Source organism: Gymnodraco acuticeps, unplaced genomic scaffold (genome assembly GCF_902827175.1).
Source record: "Gymnodraco acuticeps unplaced genomic scaffold, fGymAcu1.1, whole genome shotgun sequence".
NCBI lineage: Eukaryota > Metazoa > Chordata > Actinopteri > Perciformes > Bathydraconidae > Gymnodraco > Gymnodraco acuticeps.
The window spans coordinates 61431-83729 of NW_022990562.1; the positions used below are offsets into that span (position 1 = coordinate 61431).

At 40.3% G+C, this 22299-nt stretch overlaps 1 protein-coding gene and 1 pseudogene across 6 annotated transcripts in view; one reads left to right on the plus strand and one right to left on the minus strand.

Moving 5' to 3' along the window:
• LOC117553666 (NKAP family protein CG6066-like) overlaps positions 1-8106 on the minus strand; it is a 58091-nt gene extending 49985 nt beyond the window's left edge. The window contains exons 1-2 of one of the 6 annotated variants that reach the window (XM_034227682.1): positions 7689-8106; positions 6369-6418 (exon numbers count right to left, since the gene is read on the minus strand). In XM_034227682.1, the coding sequence (XP_034083573.1) occupies positions 6369-6418; positions 7689-7936 (298 nt within the window). In that variant the 5' untranslated portion in view covers positions 7937-8106. Of the gene's footprint in view, positions 1-5445; positions 6437-7688 lie in introns of those variants that run through there. The other 5 variants (XM_034227680.1, XM_034227683.1, XM_034227684.1 and 2 more) reach the window with 5 other exon arrangements.
• Positions 8107-10963: 2857 nt separating this feature from the next.
• LOC117553664 overlaps positions 10964-22299 on the plus strand; it is a 50008-nt pseudogene continuing 38672 nt past the window's right edge.

The window sequence follows — 22299 nt, forward strand, 5'->3', positions numbered from 1 at the left end:
TTTGGCACAGAACTTAAGATAAAAGTACCCTTATTATTACTTATCGTAGCTGCATTTACAAGATATCTGATTAAAGCTGAGGTTCCACAGATTATTTGGTATATAGTATCATCACTGAGTGATCCGAACTCGCGACAGGGGAAGCAAACACAGACATCACAACACATACCTTTACGGAGCTTCTAGGGAGATCGTCTCACCGTAGCTGTCAATCGGATCAAAAGACGTGTTCAATGGCATTAAAACGATAAACGCGGCTGAATCGCGACGTTAAAAACGTTAATAGAGACGTTAAAAACCTATGGATTAACATCCATAAGTTTTTAACGTCTCTGTATAAAAAAATTATTTCATTTATAATCCATAATTCAATTTGTATGTACAAATCGCATAGCAAAAGTTAGCTGCTAATGGTAGCCACCAGATTGACAGCTACGGTGAGACGATCTCCCGTAAAAGGTACGTGTTGTGTTGTCTGTGTTTGCGAGATCGGATCGCTTAGATACTATACTTAAATAATCTGTGGAGTCTCAGCTTTAATCGGATACATTATATGTGCAGTTTCGATAAGTAATAAGGGTATCTTTATTTTGAATTCTGTGCTAAAGTGCGTTAGCATTTTTTTTTTTTAAATGAATAAAACCGCACGTCCCTGCGGTGTGAATATCGCGGTTATCGCCATGACACGGTATATCGTTCAGCCCTAGTTGAAAGCCTATTTTGATTGGACAGATTGGGACATTTTTCAGGAAGGTTCACCAGATGAAATAACTACTGTTACCAAAGACTATATTAACTTCTGTGTTCCCACTAAAGAAATACAAATCTATCCAAGTAATAAATCATATGTGACTAAGGACATTACAATAAGTTATAAAAACCAGGAAAATAGCTTTCAAAAACAAAGACTATGGAGCACTTGAACAGACAGAGAGAGAACTGAAAGTCAAATTGAGGGAATCAAAACACACAGAGAGCTTTTGGGAAATGCTTTTAAAGCCAAAGACCCCCAAAAAGTGTGGGACACCATGAGAACTGTGACAGGAATGACCTCTTCAGCTAAACCTATTGTGACGGACAAGACATACTTGATCCATACCAATTTGCCTATAAGCAAGGGGGTGGTACTGTTGCTACTCTGGTTCACATCATCACTAAACATTTAGATAAACGTCACACCTATGCAAGAGCCCTCTTCCTAGACTTCTCAGCAGCAACACAATACAAGCAGACATCTTGGTGTCAAGAATGGCCAAAATGGAAGTAAATCCATACCTAATATACTGGTATGCCGCTTTCCTCACCAGTAGAGAGCAACTTGACCAAACCCTGTCATCTGCCATCACAACCAATGTAGGGGACCCCCAGGGCTGCGGGAGTTCAGCTGTGCTCTTAGCTTCTTTTAGCTTCTTTTGATGACTTTACTGAACTGCTGTCTATAGTGTGTTTTGACTTTGACCGTCTAGTCATTGTTGGTGATTTTAACATCCATGTTGACAACCCCCAGGACAGAGCGGCTAAAGAACTGTTTGTGTTCTTGATAACTATGGTGGGGACCCTCTCATGACATCCAACTATAGGCCCATCAGTATCTTACCCATAGTATCCAAGGTATTTGAGAAATTGATTGCCAAACAAATAATCAATCATCTCAACAACAGCTCCTTTCCACTGCATCCAATGCAATTTGGATTCAGGGCTAATCACTCAACAGAAACAGCGACATGCTTCTTCGTGGAGAAAGTTAAGGCATCAATGGACAGGGGTGGGGTTGTGGGGGCCCTGTTCCTTGACTTACGGAAAGCTTTTGACACTGTTAATCACAACATCTTATTGCAAAAAATACTCAACTTAAATGTTTCTATAGAATTCACCAACCTCTTTCATTCGTATCTTTCATCCCGCTCCCAATGTGTTCAAATTGAGACCCATACGTCTAATGTTTGTCAACTGGAGTACCGCATGGCTCTGTATTGGGCCCAATCCTGTTTAGTATGTACATAAATGATCCGCCTTCTGTGTGTGGAGAATGTGATGTATTAATGTATGCTGATGATACAGTTGTTTTTACTCATGGAAAAACCGCAGAAGAGGCTGCTACCAAGGTCACTGATGTGTTGGAGAATATTACATCCTGGCTTAACAATAATTGTTTGCAACCAAATGTCTCAAAGACAGTGTGTATATTCTTCTCCAAGGGCCACAGCATTATAACAGAACAAGATGTTTTCTTTTCTGGAAGGAGACTACAGGTTGTCTCGGAGTACAAGTACTTAGGAGTACATATTGACACAAACCTCAATTTCAAAACCCATATCAAAAAGGTCTGCAATAAAGTAAAGTTCAATCTGTCAAATTATAGATACATTAGAAACTTCCTATCATCTGCAGCAGCTAAGCTATACCTTCACTCAATGGTCCTCTCCCACATCTACTACTGTCTGATCAGCTGGTCTAATGCTCACTCTACAGCTCTAAGGCCACTGGAATCACTGTATAAACAAGCACGCAGAACACGAGACAAAAAGCCATTCCGGTATCATCATTGTCACATTGTTAAAAAGTATAATCTGTTCAGCTGGGAAAATCTCATAGTTTACAAAAACATCTGCTTAGTTTATAAGATCACTCATGGGTTGGCTCCTCCTCCTCTGGCTGGCTGCATCAGCCTAAAGTCCACCTCAACCAGGGCTACTAGAGGTGCGGCTAGGGGAGACTGCACCATCCCATTTAGGAACAGCGCATTCAGCCAGGCTGTCTTTCATTCCACGCATCCCATCAATGGAATTCAATACCACAACCAATAAGAGAGTCCTCATCCTACTACACATTCAAGCACAGTGTTAAAAAGTGGCTCATTAATAATCAACAGTGTCAGCACTGATGTGTGGGTGTAGGTGTGTGTATGAGTGCGTATTGTACACTTTGTATTTATTATCATGACTTGCTCTTATCTGTATTGAGTGATGTGATCTATTGTAAATATGTACAATGGTATAACAATGTCGTGGTATTTGTATTATTGCTTTTAGGATGTCAATCACCATCTGGCAAAGGGACTATCGATGAAAACTAGCCTTTTGGCTAATTCGAGTACTTTTACATGTTTTTAATATGTTGATTAATGTACACTGTCCCTTGTTTTAAATAAATCAATTCAATGGACTGACTCAGCATGTGACGGAGCCCACGCACAATAAGGGGCACACTCTGGACTTAATGATCTCAAAGGGTCTAAATATATCTGAGGTTGTGGTGACTGATGTTGCACTCTCTGATCATTCCTTTGAGAGCTCTATTTCTGTTCACACAAATGTTCAAAAAGAGGTAACCACAAAGCGATATTTAACTGAAAACACTAGGGAAATGTTTACTCAGGATGTTTCTTCCACACTTGCCCCTGCTAACATCTCAGTAAATGAGCTAGTAGATCATTTTAATTCAATAATAAAAATGTTATAGATGCCATTGCTCCAACTAAGGTAAAGGAAGTGACTGGGAAGAAAAGATCTCCATGGAGAAAGGCCATGACCGTGAGAACAGGAAAAAGAGAGTGTCGAAAAGCTGAACGTAGGTGGAGAAAAACAAATCTCCAGGTTCACTTTGAAATCTATAAAGAGAGACTTGGCTTTTATCATTTGGAATTGTAAATTTCACGTAGTGTTAATTTCGTTCACTAAAACTATGACGAAATATGTTCGTTAACGACCTTTTTTTCCATGACGAAAACGAGACGATGACGAGACGGCACCGACGGCAGTAAACAATAACTAACGAAATCATCATGCGATATCGTTGACGAAAAGTGACGAGACGAAAACGTAGTTTACTAAATAAAAACTATGCCAAAATCTCTCTTTACTTTCGTTGACGAAAAATTAGGAGACGAAATATTATCAAAGATAACGTTACATTTCTGATAGTCAGATTTTCTCCCAGCAGTTCCATTTCCGGTGCTGCGCTGGGCAGCAGCTGTCTGTCTGCGGTGCGCGCGACGGTAGATTTGAATTACACCGGGCAGCGGCACAATATGAACTGTCAGGAAGACTCGGGTCTAACTCATGGTCTAACTAACCTTATTCAACAGAAAATGAAATGGCAACAACAGGGCTTGGGAGCAGTGGTCGCACTCGCGTTAACGGAATACCCCCCGGTCAGCGCGAGAGAGTGATACATTGTGCACTCGACGGGTAATAATGGATTATGACGGAAATGTTACGATCCTGTCCGTCAAAATGACTGACAACTAAAAAGTCTAAAGCCATCACTGCTTGGGAGAAATAAATATTTGGGCCCATTTTCGCTACAATGAGGCGGAGAAAAAAAGTGAATGCATTGTTTTATCAGAAGGGAAGCAATGTGGCCAAAACACAGCTGGTAAAAACACTACAAACCAGATACTCTCTGCAAAGCTACTTCATCATTCAACCTGTGTTTTTCATCAAATAAGGACAAGATATAATCTTATTGTGAAATATTTTTGACTAAAATTACAAATTATTGGTTTTGGCTAGACTAGTTTGACTGAAATGTTCTATATAATCTGATAAAAAAAGACTCAACAGTTTTCTTTGACTAAAAGTAGACTAAAATGCTCAGACTTTTAGTCGACTAAAACTTGACTAAATAAAAACAGGATAAAGCTGAATATGACTAAAACTAAAAAGGAAATTTAACACAGGACTAAGACTAAAACTAAATAAAAAAAATAGCTGACAAAATTAACACTAATTGCACGACAGTCTTTCTTCTCTGACATCATTACCAAAAACTAAAACGATGGACGTGCCTTGTTTGCTACCGTCGACAAACTAACAAACCCCACAGTGTCAGTATCCCCCCCCATTCAGAAAATCAGACAATCAGTCAGTGCCTCTGCATCAGGTACAGCAGATGTGTTGTCTCTGTGTCCACCTAAAATCAATACAAACACCATGACACAGTTCCATCAGATTAATGATAAAAACCTAGAGGACATTATTCAACTTCTGAAATCCTCCTCCTGCTGCCTTGATTTTATTCCAACAGGATTTTTCCAAGATGTTTTTCCTTGCATGGCCTCAGATCTCCTTCACATAGTAAACAAGTCTCTTCACTCAGGTGTGTTTCCACAGGCTCTGAAAACTGCAGTCATTAAACCGCTCTTAAAAAAGAATAATCTAGATGCTTCAGTAATGAACAATTACAGGTCCATATCAAACCTCCCATTTCTAGGTAAAATCATTGAAAAAGTAGTTTTTCAACAGTTGAGTAATTTCTTGCATTTAAATAACTGTTTGGATGTGTTCCAGTCAGGCTTTCGTCCAAACCACAGCACTGAGACTGCTCTTGTAAAAGTCTTCAATGACATCCACTTATGGTGCATTTCCACTGCAGGGCCTCGCACGGCTTAGTACGGTATAGTTAGGCCTTGGTAGGCCAGGCTCACTTTATGCTGCGTTTCCAATACAGTTTAGGAACTGGGACAGTAACTATAGTAACGCAGTGTAGGCGGAGCCGTGACGTCATCTTCAATGTGTGTCACTACCCGATCTGCAGCCCTGCCCTATCTGCAGTGCGCATGTGCGAGATCGTCCGCCATATTTGACAACTCCATACGGCAACTCTAATAGGACATTTGACACAGTATCATTTGGCAAAGCAGAAAAAGAACACTCAAAAAACCCGACAATATTAATCTGAAAGAGAGAGATGAGTTATTGTTATTACAACGTGACTTCACTATTATTGAACAACTCCTTTTATTGGGCCATTTTATTGGGTTAAGTACATTGTCAGAATAAGTGAGAAATGGATGTAACTTCTGTTAGACAGCTATCATACATACTGAAGAAATATTGACTGTGAATGTATGCAATATGTATGGCTTTCATAATTTATATCTAATTACATTAACTGTGAATGTCCTTCATTTTATTTCAAATAAAATAACAAAATATTTTAATAAAGATATTTGAGACGTTTATGACTCGCGCATGCACGATGCAAATCGGGCAGCCGTCTAGACGTCAAATGTCCTATTAGAGTTGCCGTATGGAGTTGTCAAATATGGCGGACCATCTCGCACATGCGCACTGCAGATAGGGCAGGGCTGCAGATCGGGTAGTGACAATGTGAACCACAAAACCAACATCAGCCGTTAGCTGTTAGCCCTCAGAGATCACAGCTCCTCATATCTGTTCAGAAACTAGACAGAAGTTAAACAAGTACAAACCACAGACTGTCCGTGTCATGGCGAATACAGTCGCTGCTTTATTTATGTCTGTATAGGGCGTTCCGAGCTGAATAAGGGCGTCACACGAAGGCAAGACGCCCGCCTGGCGGAAACGCTGGAATTAGGAATATATTGTGATGAAGTGCACACTGACCTGAGCTCCAGGGGTCTCTTTCTTCTGCTCCATGCTGCTCATCAGCTGTCCTGATGAAGACCACAGAGCTGCTTCATTATTAATATAATACAAATATTTAGATATAATTCATCATAAACTGTCAGGAGTGAAGAGGAGGAATTCAAAGAGTTTATTCAATGATATGTTATATTTCTAGATGCTTATATGTAGTGTTTTATCACACCATGTGCAGTGCCTTGTCTTATCTATGCTGCTGAGACGTAAACATGTTCCAAATTGATCCATTTAGTCAATGTGATGCTAAGCAGAGGAGAAAATGATAGAAAGGTCAGATAGTTATTAACGTTAGTGCCTTGTCTTATCTATAAAAGTTGGTTTTCTGTGTAAATTTAAATTATTATTAATATAATACAAATATTAAGATATAATTCATCATAATCTGTTTAGCAAATTACATTCTAACTTACAGCTCAGAGTTTGTTCACTTTTATTTCATTAAAATGACTTTATTCACATAGAAATTGACATTAATGGTTGTTTGAACCACGGTTATAAAGCTATTCGTGTGTAACTATCACTAAGTTAACACAGAAAGCAAACATTAGCTAGTGAGACTGTTTAATGTACTCCATGTATACAGTATTTTCTGTATATTGTGTATTCTTTAGATACTCTAGTGATATGTGTCCTGTTTGTATACTTGCTGCTAATGCTTCATTTTTATTATATCTTATTGCATCTTTTAAATATGTTTAACTCGTGTAATGCCTGAAAACACTTCTGCTGTGACACATTCATTTCCCAGTTTAAGAGAAATCATTATTTAAATAAAGTATATCTATTTATCTAATGAGCTAAACCGTCGCTTAGCTTAGCGTTAGCTGCTAACTGAAGAACCCCATTCATTTCAATGGGAAAAATGCTACGTCGCGGTGAATGGCGATGCTAATAAGCTAGTTAGCATATATTTAAAACCATATCTATGGTAAAGAGCACCAACACAACAACTCAAACCGTCTTAAACACAACTGGTGTAATAAATAACTAACATAAAGTCAGCTGAGCATTACAAATCAACTGTTACTCCCCCAGAGCCGAACTGGAATAGTAACTGTAGCTGTTAGACGATAGCCATTAGCTGTTAGACTGTAGCTTTTAGACTGTAGCTTTCAGACTGTAGCTGTTTGCCTTTATTTAAAGATAGTTTGAGACTATTTTTGTCGCACATTTTAAAGTTTTTTTGTGAGTTTCTTTCTTCCAAGATTATAGCTGTTGTGTTAAATAAGATAACTTCTGATTCGTGATTAACTGTAAGCTAACAGGTGTAAATACACTCACCTCTTCTTTTCTCCTTCTCCTCCTCTCGGTTTTTGGCGGATTGCAAAGAACTTTAAAGGTGCACCTTCTTCATCTTCTCTCGTTTTCTTCTTCTTCTTCTTCTTCTTCTTCTTCTTCTTCTTCTTCTTCTTCTTCTTCTTCTTCTTCTTCTTCTTCTTCTTCTTCTTCTTCTTCTTCTTCTTCTCTCGTTTTCTTCTTCTTCTTCTTTCGTGTTTATTGGCGGTTAGCAAACCAACTTGTAGGCGCATTACCGCCACCAACTGGACTGGAGTGTGGACAAGAGACTATGCAGAAAACAAGAAACAAAAGAAACAAAAGAAAGAACCAAAACTCTAGATTATTTTAAATTGATCAATTTCTATTAGAAACTTAATAATCTCACACTATATATTGCCTGATGTTTTCCCTAACAGCCCTGATAGCGACAAGTCATGGAATGTTGCTTTCTTGAGTGTCTGGAAAAGCACATTTCTTTTTTTTATATAAAATAACAATTTCATTATATGGATTCAACTTGTAGGAAGTAAAGCGTGCAGCTTTGGAAGCCAAGGCTGTCTCGCTAAAGCAAAGTCAAGCCTTGGCAGTTAAGGAGGCACATCTTCGGGCTGAGAAAGAAGAACTGAAAATTAAAATTAAGTCGCTTTGGATAAAAGCGTCAGCTAAATGCAATGTAATGTAATAAAAGTAGGGTAGACATGTGGATATTATCCGACTGAAAAAAACTTGCATTTATCTAACAGGTTTGTTTTCCACTGACCTTATTTTCCAAAATCCTATGGAGAACTCCCATTGCTTTCTGTCGAGGGAAACCGAGAGCAGCTTACTTCCGGATTTTAGGACGCCACTGGTAACAATTACAAATGAATTAAGTCGGCACGGCGGTCCACATTGAAAATGACTTAGGCCTACCTTTGATGATCAAATCACTCAAACACAAAGTCCATCCTCCTGTCCTTTTGGATGAAGCACTTGCTTCAGCTGATCCTTTGCCACTCAATCTTGAAAATGACTCGGTTAATAATTTCGCAACGATGTCATCACTATCACTGAAGTGAGCCATCATGAACGAACTTATGCTAATTATAAGTCTATCGATCATAAATCTATCGATTAGATTTATGATTCGAAAATATTAAAAGTAGGGTAGACATGTGGATATTATCCGGCTGAACAAAACGTGCATTTATCTAACAGGTTCGTTTTCCACAGACCTTATTTCGAGCTATTTTCCAAAATCCTATGGAGAAATCCCATTGCTTTCTGTCGAGGGAATCCGAGCGAAGCTTACTTCCGGGTTTTAGGATGCGTCACTGCACCACTTGCATAGACTTCACAGCGGGCGGAACTTGTCATAAAGTCCGCGAAAATAAAGCCTGCCCATTTAGAGGGAAGATATTATTGGTCAATTGTACTGTCATTTGACATTACACTCTCATTGAGTTACTATAGCTGGCCCTCTGTGAATGTAGAGGGGGACCAACAAGCTCTCCCGTCTTCACATAACTCGCAGAGTTTTAACCCATTTAACCCTTCACATTCCAACAAAAACTGAACGATTTATTTCTTTGAAATATTATTTTTAAATACAATTAAATCAAGTTATTTTGATAAAACTAATGAAAAATGTAACAACAAAAAAATATTTTAAAAAATATTAAAAATAAACATTTATTTTTTTAATGTTTTCAAATATTATTTTTTAGAATATCTTAGGCCCTCACAGAGGGCCTAGAGGGCCCTGACGGCTCACCACTGGTATTGACCCACAGCTCCAATCTCGTCCATTCCACCCTGGTTGTTCCCATTGTCAAGTGTAGACCTCAATATACAAGAGGAGTTAAAGGAAAATAAAGAACTACCAGTATGGCGCATAGTCCAGAATCACTCAGACTCAACAACCATATTTACAGATGGCTCCAAAGATCCAGAGACAGGGCGTGCAGGGGCAGCAATGTATATCCCAGTGAGTAATACACATATAAAGAAAAGGGTAACAGACCATGTGTCAGTATACACCACACAGTTGTTGGCATTGGTACTGTCATTGAAATGGATAGAGGAGAAAGAAATACATAACAGTGTAATTGCATCTGACAGCTTTTCAGCATTATCGAGTATACGATCAGGCAGATCTTCATCTAGAATGGACATCATAAATGAAATATTTCTAATTTTATATAAAATGCAAATCAAAGGCATAGCAACTCGTTTCATCTGGGTTCCTGCTCATGTTGGTGTGGAGGGTAATGAACAGGTGGATATTCTGGCCAAACAAACACTCAGAAGTATGAACATAGACATAGAAGTTCCACTCAGCAAAGCGGAGGTTCAAACATTCATTCAGAAATATGCACAAACAACATGGCAAGATCATTGGGACCTTAGTGATACAGGAAGACATCTTTATCACATTCAAAGGTATGTGGGGGATGGAAGGAGGGTGGGGTTTAAAAGAAGGGAGGAAAATGTCATTTCTCGGATGAGAATAGGTCATACAGGTCTCAATCATACATTAAGTATAATACAGGTCTCAATCATACTTTAAGTATAATACAGGTCTCAATCATACTTTAAGTATAATACAGGTCTCAATCATACTTTAAGTATAATACAGGTCTCAATCATACTTTAAGTATAATACAGGTCTCAATCATACTTTAAGTATAATACAGGTCTCAATCATACATTAAGTATAATACAGGTCTCAATCATACTTTAAGTATAATACAGGTCTCAATCATACATTAAGTATAATACAGGTCTCAATCATACTTTAAGTATAATACAGGTCTCAATCATACTTTAAGTATAATACAGGTCTCAATCATACTTTAAGTATAATACAGGTCTCAATCATACTTTAAGTATAATACAGGTCTCAATCATACTTTAAGTATAATAGGAAAGCATCCAACCGGAAAGTGTATACACTGCAGCCAGCCAGAAACTGTTGAGCATGTTTTACTGCTTTGCAGGAAATATAGTACTCGGAGAAATGTGCTTTTCCAGACACTGAAGAAAGCAAATTCCATGACTTGTCGCTATCAGGGCTGTTAGGGAAAACATCAGGCAATATATATTGTGAGATTATTAAGTTTCTAAGAGAAATTGATCAATTTAAAAAGAATCTAGAGTTTTGGTTCTTTGTTTTGTTTGTTTTGTTTCTTGTTTTCTGTATAGTCTCTTGTCCACACTCCAGTCCAGTTGGTGGCGGTAATGCGCCTACAAGTTGGTTTGCCAACCGCCAATAAACACGAAAGAAGAAGAAGAAGACAAAGACAAAGACAAAAGAAGAGGATTAAACACATGCAGAGGTTTCATTAAGTGCATTTATCTTAGCTTACAGTTAATCACGAACTATCTTTAAATAAAGGCTAACACAGCAACAGTCTAAAAGCTATCGTCTAAAAGCTAAAGTCTGAAAGCTATCGGCTAACATTTACAGTTATTATTCCAGTTCGGCTCTGGGGGAGTAACAGTTGATATGTAATGCTCAGCTGACTTTATGTTAGTTATTTATTACACCAGTTGTCTTTAAGACGGTTTGAGTTGTTGTGTTGGTGCTCTTTACCATAGATATGGTTTTAAATGTATGCTAACTAGTTTATTAGCATCGTCATTCACTGCGACGTAGCATTTTTCCCATTGAAATGAATGGGGTTCTTCAGTTAGCAGCTAACGCTAAGCTAAGCGACGGTTTAGCTCATTAGATAAATAGATATACTTTATTTAAATAATGATTTATCTTAAACTGGGAAATGAATGTGTCACAGCAGAAGTGTTTTCAGGCATTACACGAGTTAAACATATTTAAAAGATGCAATAAGATATAATAAAAATGAAGCATTAGCAGCAAGTATACACACAGGACACATATCACTAGAGTATCTAAAGAATACACAATATACAGAAAATACTGTATACATGGAGTACATTAAACAGTCTGACTAGCTAATGTTTGCTTTCTGTGTTAACTTAGTGATAGTTACACACGGATAGCGTTATAACCGTGGTTCAAACAACCATTAATGTCACTTTATATGTGAATAAAGTCATTTTAATGAAATAAAAGTGAACAAACTGTGAGCTGTAAATTAGAATGTAAGTTGCTACACAGATTATGATGAATTATATCTAAATATTTGTATTATATTCATAATAATTTACACAGAAAACCAACTTTTTATCGTAATGGTTAAAGTAATTTGCATGTAACGTTAATAACTATCTGACCTTTCTATCATCTTCTCCTCTGCTTAGCTTTAAATTGACTAAATGGATCAATTTGGAACATGTTTACGTCACAGCAGCATAGATAAGACAAGGCACTGCACATGGTGTGATAAAACACTACATATAAGCATCTAGAAATATAACATATCATTGAATAAACTCTTTGAATTCCTCCTCTTCACTGCTGACAGTTTATGATGAATTATATCTAAATATTTGTATTATATTAATAATGAAGCAGCTCTGTGGTCTTCATCAGGACATCTGATGAGCAGCATGGAGGAGAAGAAAGAGACCCCTGGAGCTCAGGTCAGTGTGCACTTCATCACAATATATTCCTAATTCCAGCGTTTCCGCCAGGCGGGCGTCTTGCCTTCATTTGAAGCCCTTATTCAGCTCGGAACGCCCTATACAGACATAAATAAAGCAGCGACTGTATTCGCCATGACACAGACAGTCTGTGGTTTGTACTTGTTTAACTTCTGTCTAGTTTCTGAACAGATATGAGGCGCTTTGAGCTCTGAGGGCTAACAGCTAACGGCTGATGTTGGTTTTGTGGTTCACATTGTCACTACCCGATCTGCAGCCCTGCCCTATCTGCAGTGCGCATGTGCGAGATGGTCCGCCATATTTGACAACTCCATACGGAAACTCTAATAGGACATTTGACATCTAGACGGCTGCCCGATTTGCATCGTGCATGCGCGAGTCATAAACGTCTCAAATATCTTTATTAAAATATTTTGTTATTTTATTTGAAGATAAAATAAGGACATTCACAGTTAATGTAATTAGATATAAATTATGAATGCCATACATATTGCATACATTCACAGTCAATATTTCTACAGTATGTTTGATAGCTGTCTAACAGAAGTTACATCCATTTCTCACTTATTCTGACTATGTACGTAACCCAATAAAATGACCCAATAAAAGGAGTTGTTCAATAATAGTGAAGTCACGTTGTGATAACAATAACTCATCTCTCTCGTTCAGATTAATATTGTCGGGTTTTTTGAGTGTTCTTTTTCTGCTTTGCCAAACGCCACTGTGTCAAATGTCCTATTAGAGTTGCCATATGGCGGACCATCTCGCACATGCACACTGCAGATAGGGCAGGGCTGCAGATCGGGTAGTGACACACATTGAAGATGACGTCGCGGCTCCGCCTACACTGCGTTACTATAGTTACTGCTAGGGTGGTAAGTTTCCGGAAAGTTTCCTCTGGCCGGACATTTTTTGGTGCTTGAAACGAACCGGATTCTGGAGCTAAGAGGCTGCTCCGCTGCGGTGTGAACAGGAAAACCCGGTGCTTTTCAAGCTCCAGCTCCGAACCGGCGCTGAAACACCGTTGGTGTGAATGAGGTATATGTGAAGTAGATCTGAGGCCATGCAAGGAAAAACATCTTGGAAAAACCCTGTTGGCATAATATCAAGGCAGCAGGAGGAGGATTTCAGATGTTGAATAATGTCCTCTAGGTTTTTATCATTAATCTGATGGAACTGTGTCATGGTGTTTGTATTGATTTTAGGTGGACACAGAGACAACACATCTGCTGTACCTGATGCAGAGGCACTGACTGCTGGTCTGATTTTCTGAATGGGGGGGATACTGCACTGGGGGGTTAGTTAGTCTGTCGACGGTAGCAAACAAGGCACGTGCATTGTTTTTGTTTTTGGCAATGATGTCAGAGAAGAAAGACTGTCGTGCAATTTACAATTCCAAATGATAAAAGCCAAGTCTCTCTTTATAGATTTCAAAGTGAACCTGGAGATTTGTTTTTCTCCACCTACGTTCAGCTTTTCGACATTCTCTTTTTTCTGTTCTCACGCTCATGGCCTACTCCATGGAGATCTTTTCTTCCCAGTCACTTCCTTTACCTTAGTTCAGTGGTTCTCAAAGTGGGGGGCGCGCCCCCCCAGGGGGGCGTAGAGGCATGACAGGGGGGGCGCGAGAGACCAGGAGGAAAAATGTTTTTTATTATTATTAAAAAAAAAAAATAAAAAAAATCATATTTTGAAAAATTATTGATTCGAAAATAATACGATACAGTACTATTATGTCTGGGTCTCTGTGTTTCATTAAAGCTTGGCTCTGTGTGCGTGTGGAACGAGCCATTTTGTGTGCGTGCGCGAGAGAGAGAGAGAGCGCGCCGGAGATCGTTGTTGTTAGCTTCTGGTGCTAGCGAGCTACGCTAACAGATATAAGGAGTTTTTTCAACAACAAGGTGGAGGAGAGTCCTCTCCTGTCAGACTGAGGGACTCAGTGAACTAAAGGACTCTCTCAGTGTTATCTCAGTGGGTCTCAAATGTTTTGGTCACCATTAATGTAAACAATTATTTCCGAGGCACACGTTTATATGATCATTATAGTTATACAAAAATAAGAGAATAAATTAAAAACAGCTATGAAATACTATATGACAGTAAAACAAGAATAAAGTTTAAAAGGGGAGTGATTTGTAAAATATCCATAAAGAAAAAGTAAATCTGTTTACAGTTCTGTTTCAAATGGGTGTTGAGAGATGTATCCATAGATCTCTTCATTTTGCTCTCAAAGTGCACCAGATTGATGCTTTTAACTTCAATATTTAAAAAAAAATCTTCCCGGGGGAGCATATCGAGCCTTCATTGTAACAGTCGCGGGTACATTGTGTATATGCGTGGGGAGTGTTGCAGTAGAACATTCCACTGTAGCGCCCGGTACCTTAATGGGGAAACCCTAAATGTTTGAGCACCCTCTATGAAACGTCAAGCTACCCCACAGCACCCCCAAAATAAATCTCTGGTGCCGCCACTGAGCCAGACTATTTGTGTTGGGGGGGGCCCGACTTTTTTTTTTCTCCAAAGGGGGGGCCTGACAGAAAAAGTTTGAGAACCACTGCCTTAGTTGGAGCAATGGCATCTATAGCATTTTTTATTTTTGAATTAAAATGATCTACTAGCTCATTTACTGAGATGTTAGCAGGGGCGAGTGTGGAAGAAACATCCTGAGTAAACATTTCCCTATTGTTTTCAGTTAAATATTGCTTTGTGGTTACCTCTTTTTGAACATTTGTGTGAACAGAAATAGAGCTCTCAAAGGAATGATCAGAGAGCGCAACATCAGTCACCACAACCTCAGAGATATTCAGACCCTTTGAGATCATTAAGTCAAGAGTGTGCCCCTTATTGTGCGTGGGCTCCGTCACATGCTGAGTCAGTCCATAGTTATCAAGAACACAAAACAGTTCTTTAGCCCCTCTGTCCTGGGGGTTGTCAACATGGATGTTAAAATCACCAACAATGACTAGACGGTCAAAGTCAAAACACACTATAGACAGCAGTTCAGTAAAGTCATCAAAAGAAGCTAAAAGAAGCTAAGAGCACAGCTGAACTCCCGCAGCCCTGGGGGGCCCCTACATTGGTTGTGATGGCAGATGACAGGGTTTGGTCAAGTTGCTCTCTACTGGTGAGGAAAGCGGCATACCAGTAAATCAGGTATGGATTTACTTCCACTTTGGCCATTCTTGACACCAAGATGTCTGCTTGTATTGTGTTGCTGCTGAGAAGTCTAGGAAGAGGGCTCTTGCATAGGTGTGACGTTTATCTAAATGTTTAGTGATGATGTGAACCAGAGTAGCAGCAGTACCACCCCCTTGCTTATAGGCAAATTGGTATGGATCAAGTATGTCTTGTGCGTCACAATAGGTTTAGCTGAAGAGGTCATTCCTGTCACGGTTCTCATGGTGTCCCACACTTTTTTGGGGTCTTAGGCTTTAAAAGCATTTCCCAAAAGCTCTGTGTGTGTTTTGATTCCCTCAATTTGACTTTCAGTTCTCTGTCTGTCTGTTCAAGTGCTCCATAGTCTTTGTTTTTGAAAGCTATTTTCCTGGTTTTTATAACTTTTTGTAATGTCCTTAGTTACATATGATTTATTACTAGGATATATTTGTATTTCTTTAGTGGGAACACATAAGTTAATATAGTCTTTGGTAACAGTAGTTATTTCATCTGGTGAACCTTCCTGAAAAATGTCCCAATCTGTCCAATCAAAACAGGCTTTCAACTGCTCCCTACTTTCATTTGTCCATGTCCTTATCACTTTCTTTTCTGGTTGACTTCCCTTGAGTTTGGTCTTATACACTGGTATCATATTCACAACATTATGATCAGAGTTCAGTATTGGTGGTCTGTATTTAGACACATAGGCTCCTTTATCATTAACAAAGCATTTGTCCAGGATATTGTCTTTCCTGCTGTGATCCATGAGTTGCAGCTCGTGAACACAGTGTCCTCTGCCGCTGGGAGGCACGTAAACACCAAACAGTAAAATACACCCGAATTCTCTAGGCAGATAAAAGGGTCTTAACGTCATGCCGAGAATTTCTACGTTGGGATTGCAGGTTTTACATTTTACTGAGTATCAGTGGCGGTGCTAGGGGGTGGCTACCTGGGCTCAAGCCCCGGATGTTTTCTGAAAAGAAAAAAAAAAATTCAAAAAAAGATTATTTTTGTTTTTTTGAAAACGTCTCGGGAGTCCACCAGAGAGGCAGCCGCTGCGGGACATTAGCCTGCGTACTGCGTAGCCTTCCCTGCCCTGAAGAAGAAGTGATCCTTCCTAGTGCCTGACGAGTTTTAAGATAATAGTAATAGCCTATAAAGTTATGGATATTAGAAAGTTATTGTCATCGAAGCAGCCGGCGCCACAAGCTGCAGCAGTATCAGTATCAGCAGCTGACAACAATGTCATCACCAGCAGTGAAGAAATGGATGATGTTTCAGGTTTGTTAATCTAATGGTGATATCTGCACTCTGGCTGACTGAGTAAGAAGTGAAAAAGAGTGATGTACTGTAACGTTAATCTTATAGCTAGTAAACATGGAGTAACCAAGGCAAAGCAAGTTTATTTATATAGCACCTTTCAACACAAGGCAATTCAAGGTGCTTTACAAAAATGAAAGACATTCAGACAAAGGCATTTAAAAACAGCAAAAGATAATAAAAGAAACATTAAAAGAAAAAATACATGAATAACAAGTACATGAATAAAAAGTTACAGTGCATTTTAAGATATGAATAGTTCACACAGAAGTTCCACTTTACTGATGAACACAACAGCTCAGTTTCAATTAAAAGCAGCGACAAAAAGATAAACCACACTAAGTCAATACCCTTATATGTTAGTATGTATACAGAACATGACTAAAAATTATTCTAAGATGTAACGTTAACCCTTCATACCTCAGTCTGCTTTTAAGACACTAAAATAACGTATTCCTATTTTTATTTCGCGCGTGGAATTATACCGGCTCTCGTTTCAGTCCACATAGCAACGGAACCATAGCAACGGAACTGACAGGCAACAGTCAGAAACGTGACTCTTACACTCTTTACGTCACAAACAAAGATGGTGGATGAGAATAGATCTATAAAACGATAAGCAATGCGCCAGAATCAAGGTGAGACTATCCGCATCCTTTAAAACTCTACGCACATTCGTTTCACTGAAATAAGTAAACGACTGTATTTGAGTGAGTTAAGGCATTAGTTTGCTTCATTAAAGGGTGTTAATGAATAAGTGTTCTCCAGTGCCTTTTGACCGCTTTAAAGGGGACCTATCATGCAAAATGCACTTTTCTACGTCTTTTATACATGAATATGTGTCCCCGGTGTTCCAGGGAACTCACCAAGTGTCAGAAAACACAACCCTCTCTCTTTTCCTCCATACCCAAATCTCTAAAAACGGGGCTGCAACGGATCTGATACAGACTGATCCAGATTTGAATTATTTTCTACGTCACAGAAGTGGTGCTCCGCTTAGTGCGCAACTCTCCACCTATCAGGGGAATGTGGGGTTGGGCCACGGCCAGCCATTGCCCTGGAGACGCTGTAGTACATATGCCAGGCCTGTAAATGGCGCTGTAGTCTGCCACAAAAGCAGCGAAGAAGACTTCCTGCGCATGGTTGTCATGGTTGCCCTTCTGTTTATTCTCCGCTCTGGCTCTTTTTCTCCCTCCCCGAGGCAAGCGTTTGCTCCCGCTGCTGTAATTCAATGCAATCCCTCCCTCGCTGTAATTCTCTCTGGTTAGTCCACCAGCAGATGACAAACACCCACCTCTCCGCCTCTTCCAAGGAACGAGGGGACCGTGCGGCAGAGATTCAGTTAGATTTTTTTTCTGCGGTCAACATTAAAGTTTAAATCTTCCGGACAAAATTGGAAAAGTGCCGGTCAAAGGTCTTCTTTGTTATTTATTGAGCTTTAAAACAAATGAATAATGACTCTATATAATCATATAAGAAATATATAAGAGATCTCTTTTTCTCCCCCTCTTCTCCCCGCTGCAGCCCAGCAGCTGATCTCAAAGCACGCTCCCCTCTCCTGCAGGGGGGCGTGGTGCAGCTCACAGAATCGGCCTCCTGCAAAAACAGGGCTGGAAAGATCAAATAGAGCATTACATTACATTACATTACATTACATTGCATTTAGCTGACGCTTTTATCCAAAGCGACTTACAATAAGTACATTCGACCAGGAAGACACAACCTTGAAGAAAACAGAATCATATAAGTACATCAGGTTTCATAGAGCCAAACATTTCAAGTGCTACTCAACTGGCTTTAGGTAAGCCAGTCCTTTATTAGTATAAAAGTGCTTCGTTAATAGTTCTAACGCTCGAAGTGGAGTCGAAAGAGATGAGTTTTCAGTTTGCGCCGGAAGATGTGCAAGCTATCTGCCGTCCTGATGTCAATGGGGAGCTCATTCCACCATCTTGGAGCCAGGACAGCAAACCCACGTGTTTTCGCCGATGGGAACTTGGGTCCCCCTCGCAGCGAGGGCGCAGCGAATCGTTTGGCTGATGCAGAGCGTAGTGCACGTGCTGGGGTGTACGGTTTAACCATGTCCTGGATGTAGGAAGGGCCAGATCCATTCGCAGCATGGTAAGCAAGTACCAGTGTCTTGAAGTGGATTCTAGCAGTTACCGGAAGCCAGTGAAGGGAGCGGAGTGGTGTGGGAGAATTTAGGAAGGTTGAAGACCAGACGAGCCGCTGCATTCTGGATGAGCTGCAGAGGTCGGAGCAAAATGAGGCATGGCTAAAATGAAGGATCTGTTTGGTATTTTGAAAAAAAAACTATTTATATAGGTATGGCCCTACAATATATTGTTCGAATATAGCATGATATGTCCCCTTTAAGGTATTATTAAGGTAGGGTTAATGTTGCTCTCAAAGTGCACCAGATTGATGCTTTTAACTTCAATATTTAAAAAAAAATCTTCCCGGGGGAGCATGCCCCCGGACCCCCCTAAAGGAGGCGACGACCCCCCTAAAGGATGTTCGGTCCACCCCCCACTTGTAAAAAAAAAGAGCACTTTACCCCTGCCCCCCCCCCCCCCCCCAACAACTCCTGGGCTAAGCCCCGGATCTCCTACAATCCTAAATCCTCCACTGCTGAGTATGATCGGCACCACAGATCATTAATATACACACAAATACCGCCTCCTCTGGTTTTCCCCGAGTTCGTATCCCTGTCTGCTCGAACAAGGGTGAGTCCGGTATACTTCAAAGAGAGATTCAGGCATCGTAGATTGTAGCCAACTTTCCGTGAAACATAATAAAGAGGCCTCGAGAAATTCATGACAGTACCTTGTGTAGGTCCTTAGTGTGTCCACGTTGTTGTGAGCGCAGGTTTGTGAGAATGATGGATGGAAGTGGTGGACGGCTGAATCTCCGCCGTATTCTGAACCCCTCCCCTCCTTCCTCGTCTCTTTTTCCTGGTGTTTCTAAGCGGCTCCCGAGGGATTTCATCCAATAACGAAGAGCACAGATGGCTTGGTGTATTCGTAGGAGGCCGATCGCATTGTAGTTCTAGCATAGCCTCGCGTCTGTAGCAGTGTAGAGGCTGGGGCTCCTCGCCATACCTGTTTGTGCTGTCACTCAGGTGTGTCTTGGAAAGTTGAATGGCCAGACATGGTCTGCAGAAGGCAAATGTAATCCACAGGATCAAAAGCATGGTCTCTCAAAATGACGTTTCATACAGACACAACAAAGTTTAGACAATAATTAGACCAAAAAAAACAAAACACAAGAGGAACGGAGCATCCTGAGACTCGCAGTGACAGAATGCCGTCTCCCTCTGTCTCCTGTATACCAGAGGTGGGAGTAAGTCATACATGTGCAAGTCTCAAGTTACTGGGGTGAGAGTCAAGCAAGTCAAGTCCTACGAAATCCTGATGAATAACCCCAGTTTAAATCAGTTAAAAGACAGTGGTTATGAAACTAGAGTTTTATTGTCAACATTAACAACAATGGAGAGTGGGGCTCTGAAATCATAAAACAGGTAGTAGGGGGAATAATTGTGTGTGTGTGTGTGTGTGTGTGTGTGTGTGTGTGTGTGTGTGTGTGTGTGTGTGTGTGTGTGTGTGTGTGTGTGTGTGTGTGTGTGTGTGTGTGTGTGTGTGTGTGTGTGTGTGTGTGTGTGTGTGTGTGTGTGTGTGTGTGTGAAACGTAGCAGCCTGCGGTCGCTCTTCTCAGATTCTGCTAAGTTACAGGTTACTGCCTCCTGGTGCTGCAGAGATTTCATGAAGTGAAGGAGGTTTTTCTTCTATGAAGCAGCTGTGGGCAGCAGATACTGTGAGAGTCACAGACATGAATACATAGGTCAAGGCAGACTGGTTCACAGACTCTCCTGTTTTGCCGATCCGGTGCTTGAACAAATAACTCTACACCCCTGGCCGAAATGTCCCTAAAATGAAGTCCGAGTTTGAAATATATCTCAAATAATGTATGTATTTCCCCACATAAACATAACAGTCTGCAATGAAATGGCTGTCTCCTGTGCGCTCCACTTCCTACTTTCTCTCTTTTTTTTTCTTTCATTGCCCTCTAGGGGCTTCGTACAATACAAAAACAAATGCAAATATTTTATTTTAAAAAGCAAAGTCCTTTCGAGTCATCTGTCTCAAGCCTAAGTCTCAAGTCATGAATACCAAGTCAAAGTCAAGTCGAGTCTTTTATCAATCTAAGCAAGTCTCAAGTCCAAAAATAGGCAAGTCAACTCATTAGACTCGAGTCAAGTCATGTGACTCGAGTCCCCCACCTCTGGTATATACTTTGGTTAGAATATTGCTGTATTACTGTATCAAATATAATAAACACAAACAGTTGATAAATAGTATTTTGTTAACTCTAGGTTTATATTAAAGGGGACCTATCATGCAAAATGCGTTTTCGTACGTCTTTTATACATGAACATGTGTCCCCGGTGTTCCAGGGAACTCACCAAGTGTCAGAAAACACAACCCTCTCTATTTTCCTCCATACCCAAATCTCTAAAAAAGGTGCTGCAACGGATCTGATACAGACTGATCCAGATTTGAACACTTTACTGACGTCAGTAAAGTGGCGCTACGGCTATTGGTCAACTCTCCACCTATCAGGGGAATGAGAGGTTGGGCCACGGCCGGCCATTGCCGCTTGAAAGCGCTGGAGAGGCTGTAGTACATATGCCAGGCCTGTAAGTGGTGCTGTAGTCTGCCACAAAAGCAGCGAAGAAGAAGACTTCCCTTGCATGGTTGCCATGGTTGCCCTTCTGTTTATTCTCCGCTGTGGCTCTTTTTCTCTCTCCCCGAGGCAAGCGTTTGTGCCTCCTGCTTTAAAACAAATGAATAATGACTCTATATAATCATATGTAAGGGATAATGTGCAGCGACGCGGTCATTATGGGGAAAAGAACACCGACAGGCTGATCAGGAGCCCGACGCGAAGCGGAGGGATCTAGATCGGCCTGAAGGCACATTATGCAATGTGCACATTATCCCGCTTATCACATGGCCACATTCTCAACAAAGTAACGATATGACTCCCAATATTAATTGAAATGCTTTTATGGATTTAGAAAATTATTTTATTGATTTAAATTGAAATGCATCCGCTAAGAAAAATAGTCCGTTGTTACCGTTTGAACTACCGTAGCAACGGCAGGAACTGCTTCGATAGCGCTTTTGAGGAGCTTTTTGATTACAGATTTGAAAACGTTGTTGCTTGCTTTAAAAGTAGCACAATTCATTACGTCAAACCTTGGAAAGTATCTAGATATCCCTGCCCTAATGCCAAAGGAACTGCACACTGAATATGTGTCGCCGTTTGATGTCTATGTCTGGACCGCTGCGTAAAAAGGAGGGTTTCTGCCCCGTTACTTCACTTCTTACTTCTATAAGAATAAAAACGGTGGACGGAGATCTATTTTTCTCCCCCTCTTCTCCCCGCTGCAGCCCAGCAGCTGATCTCAGAGCACGCTCCCCTCTCCTACAGGGGGGCGTGGTCAGCTGCAGGGGGGCGTGGTCAGCTGCAGATCACAGAATCAGCCCCCTGCAAAAACAACGCTGGAAAGAGC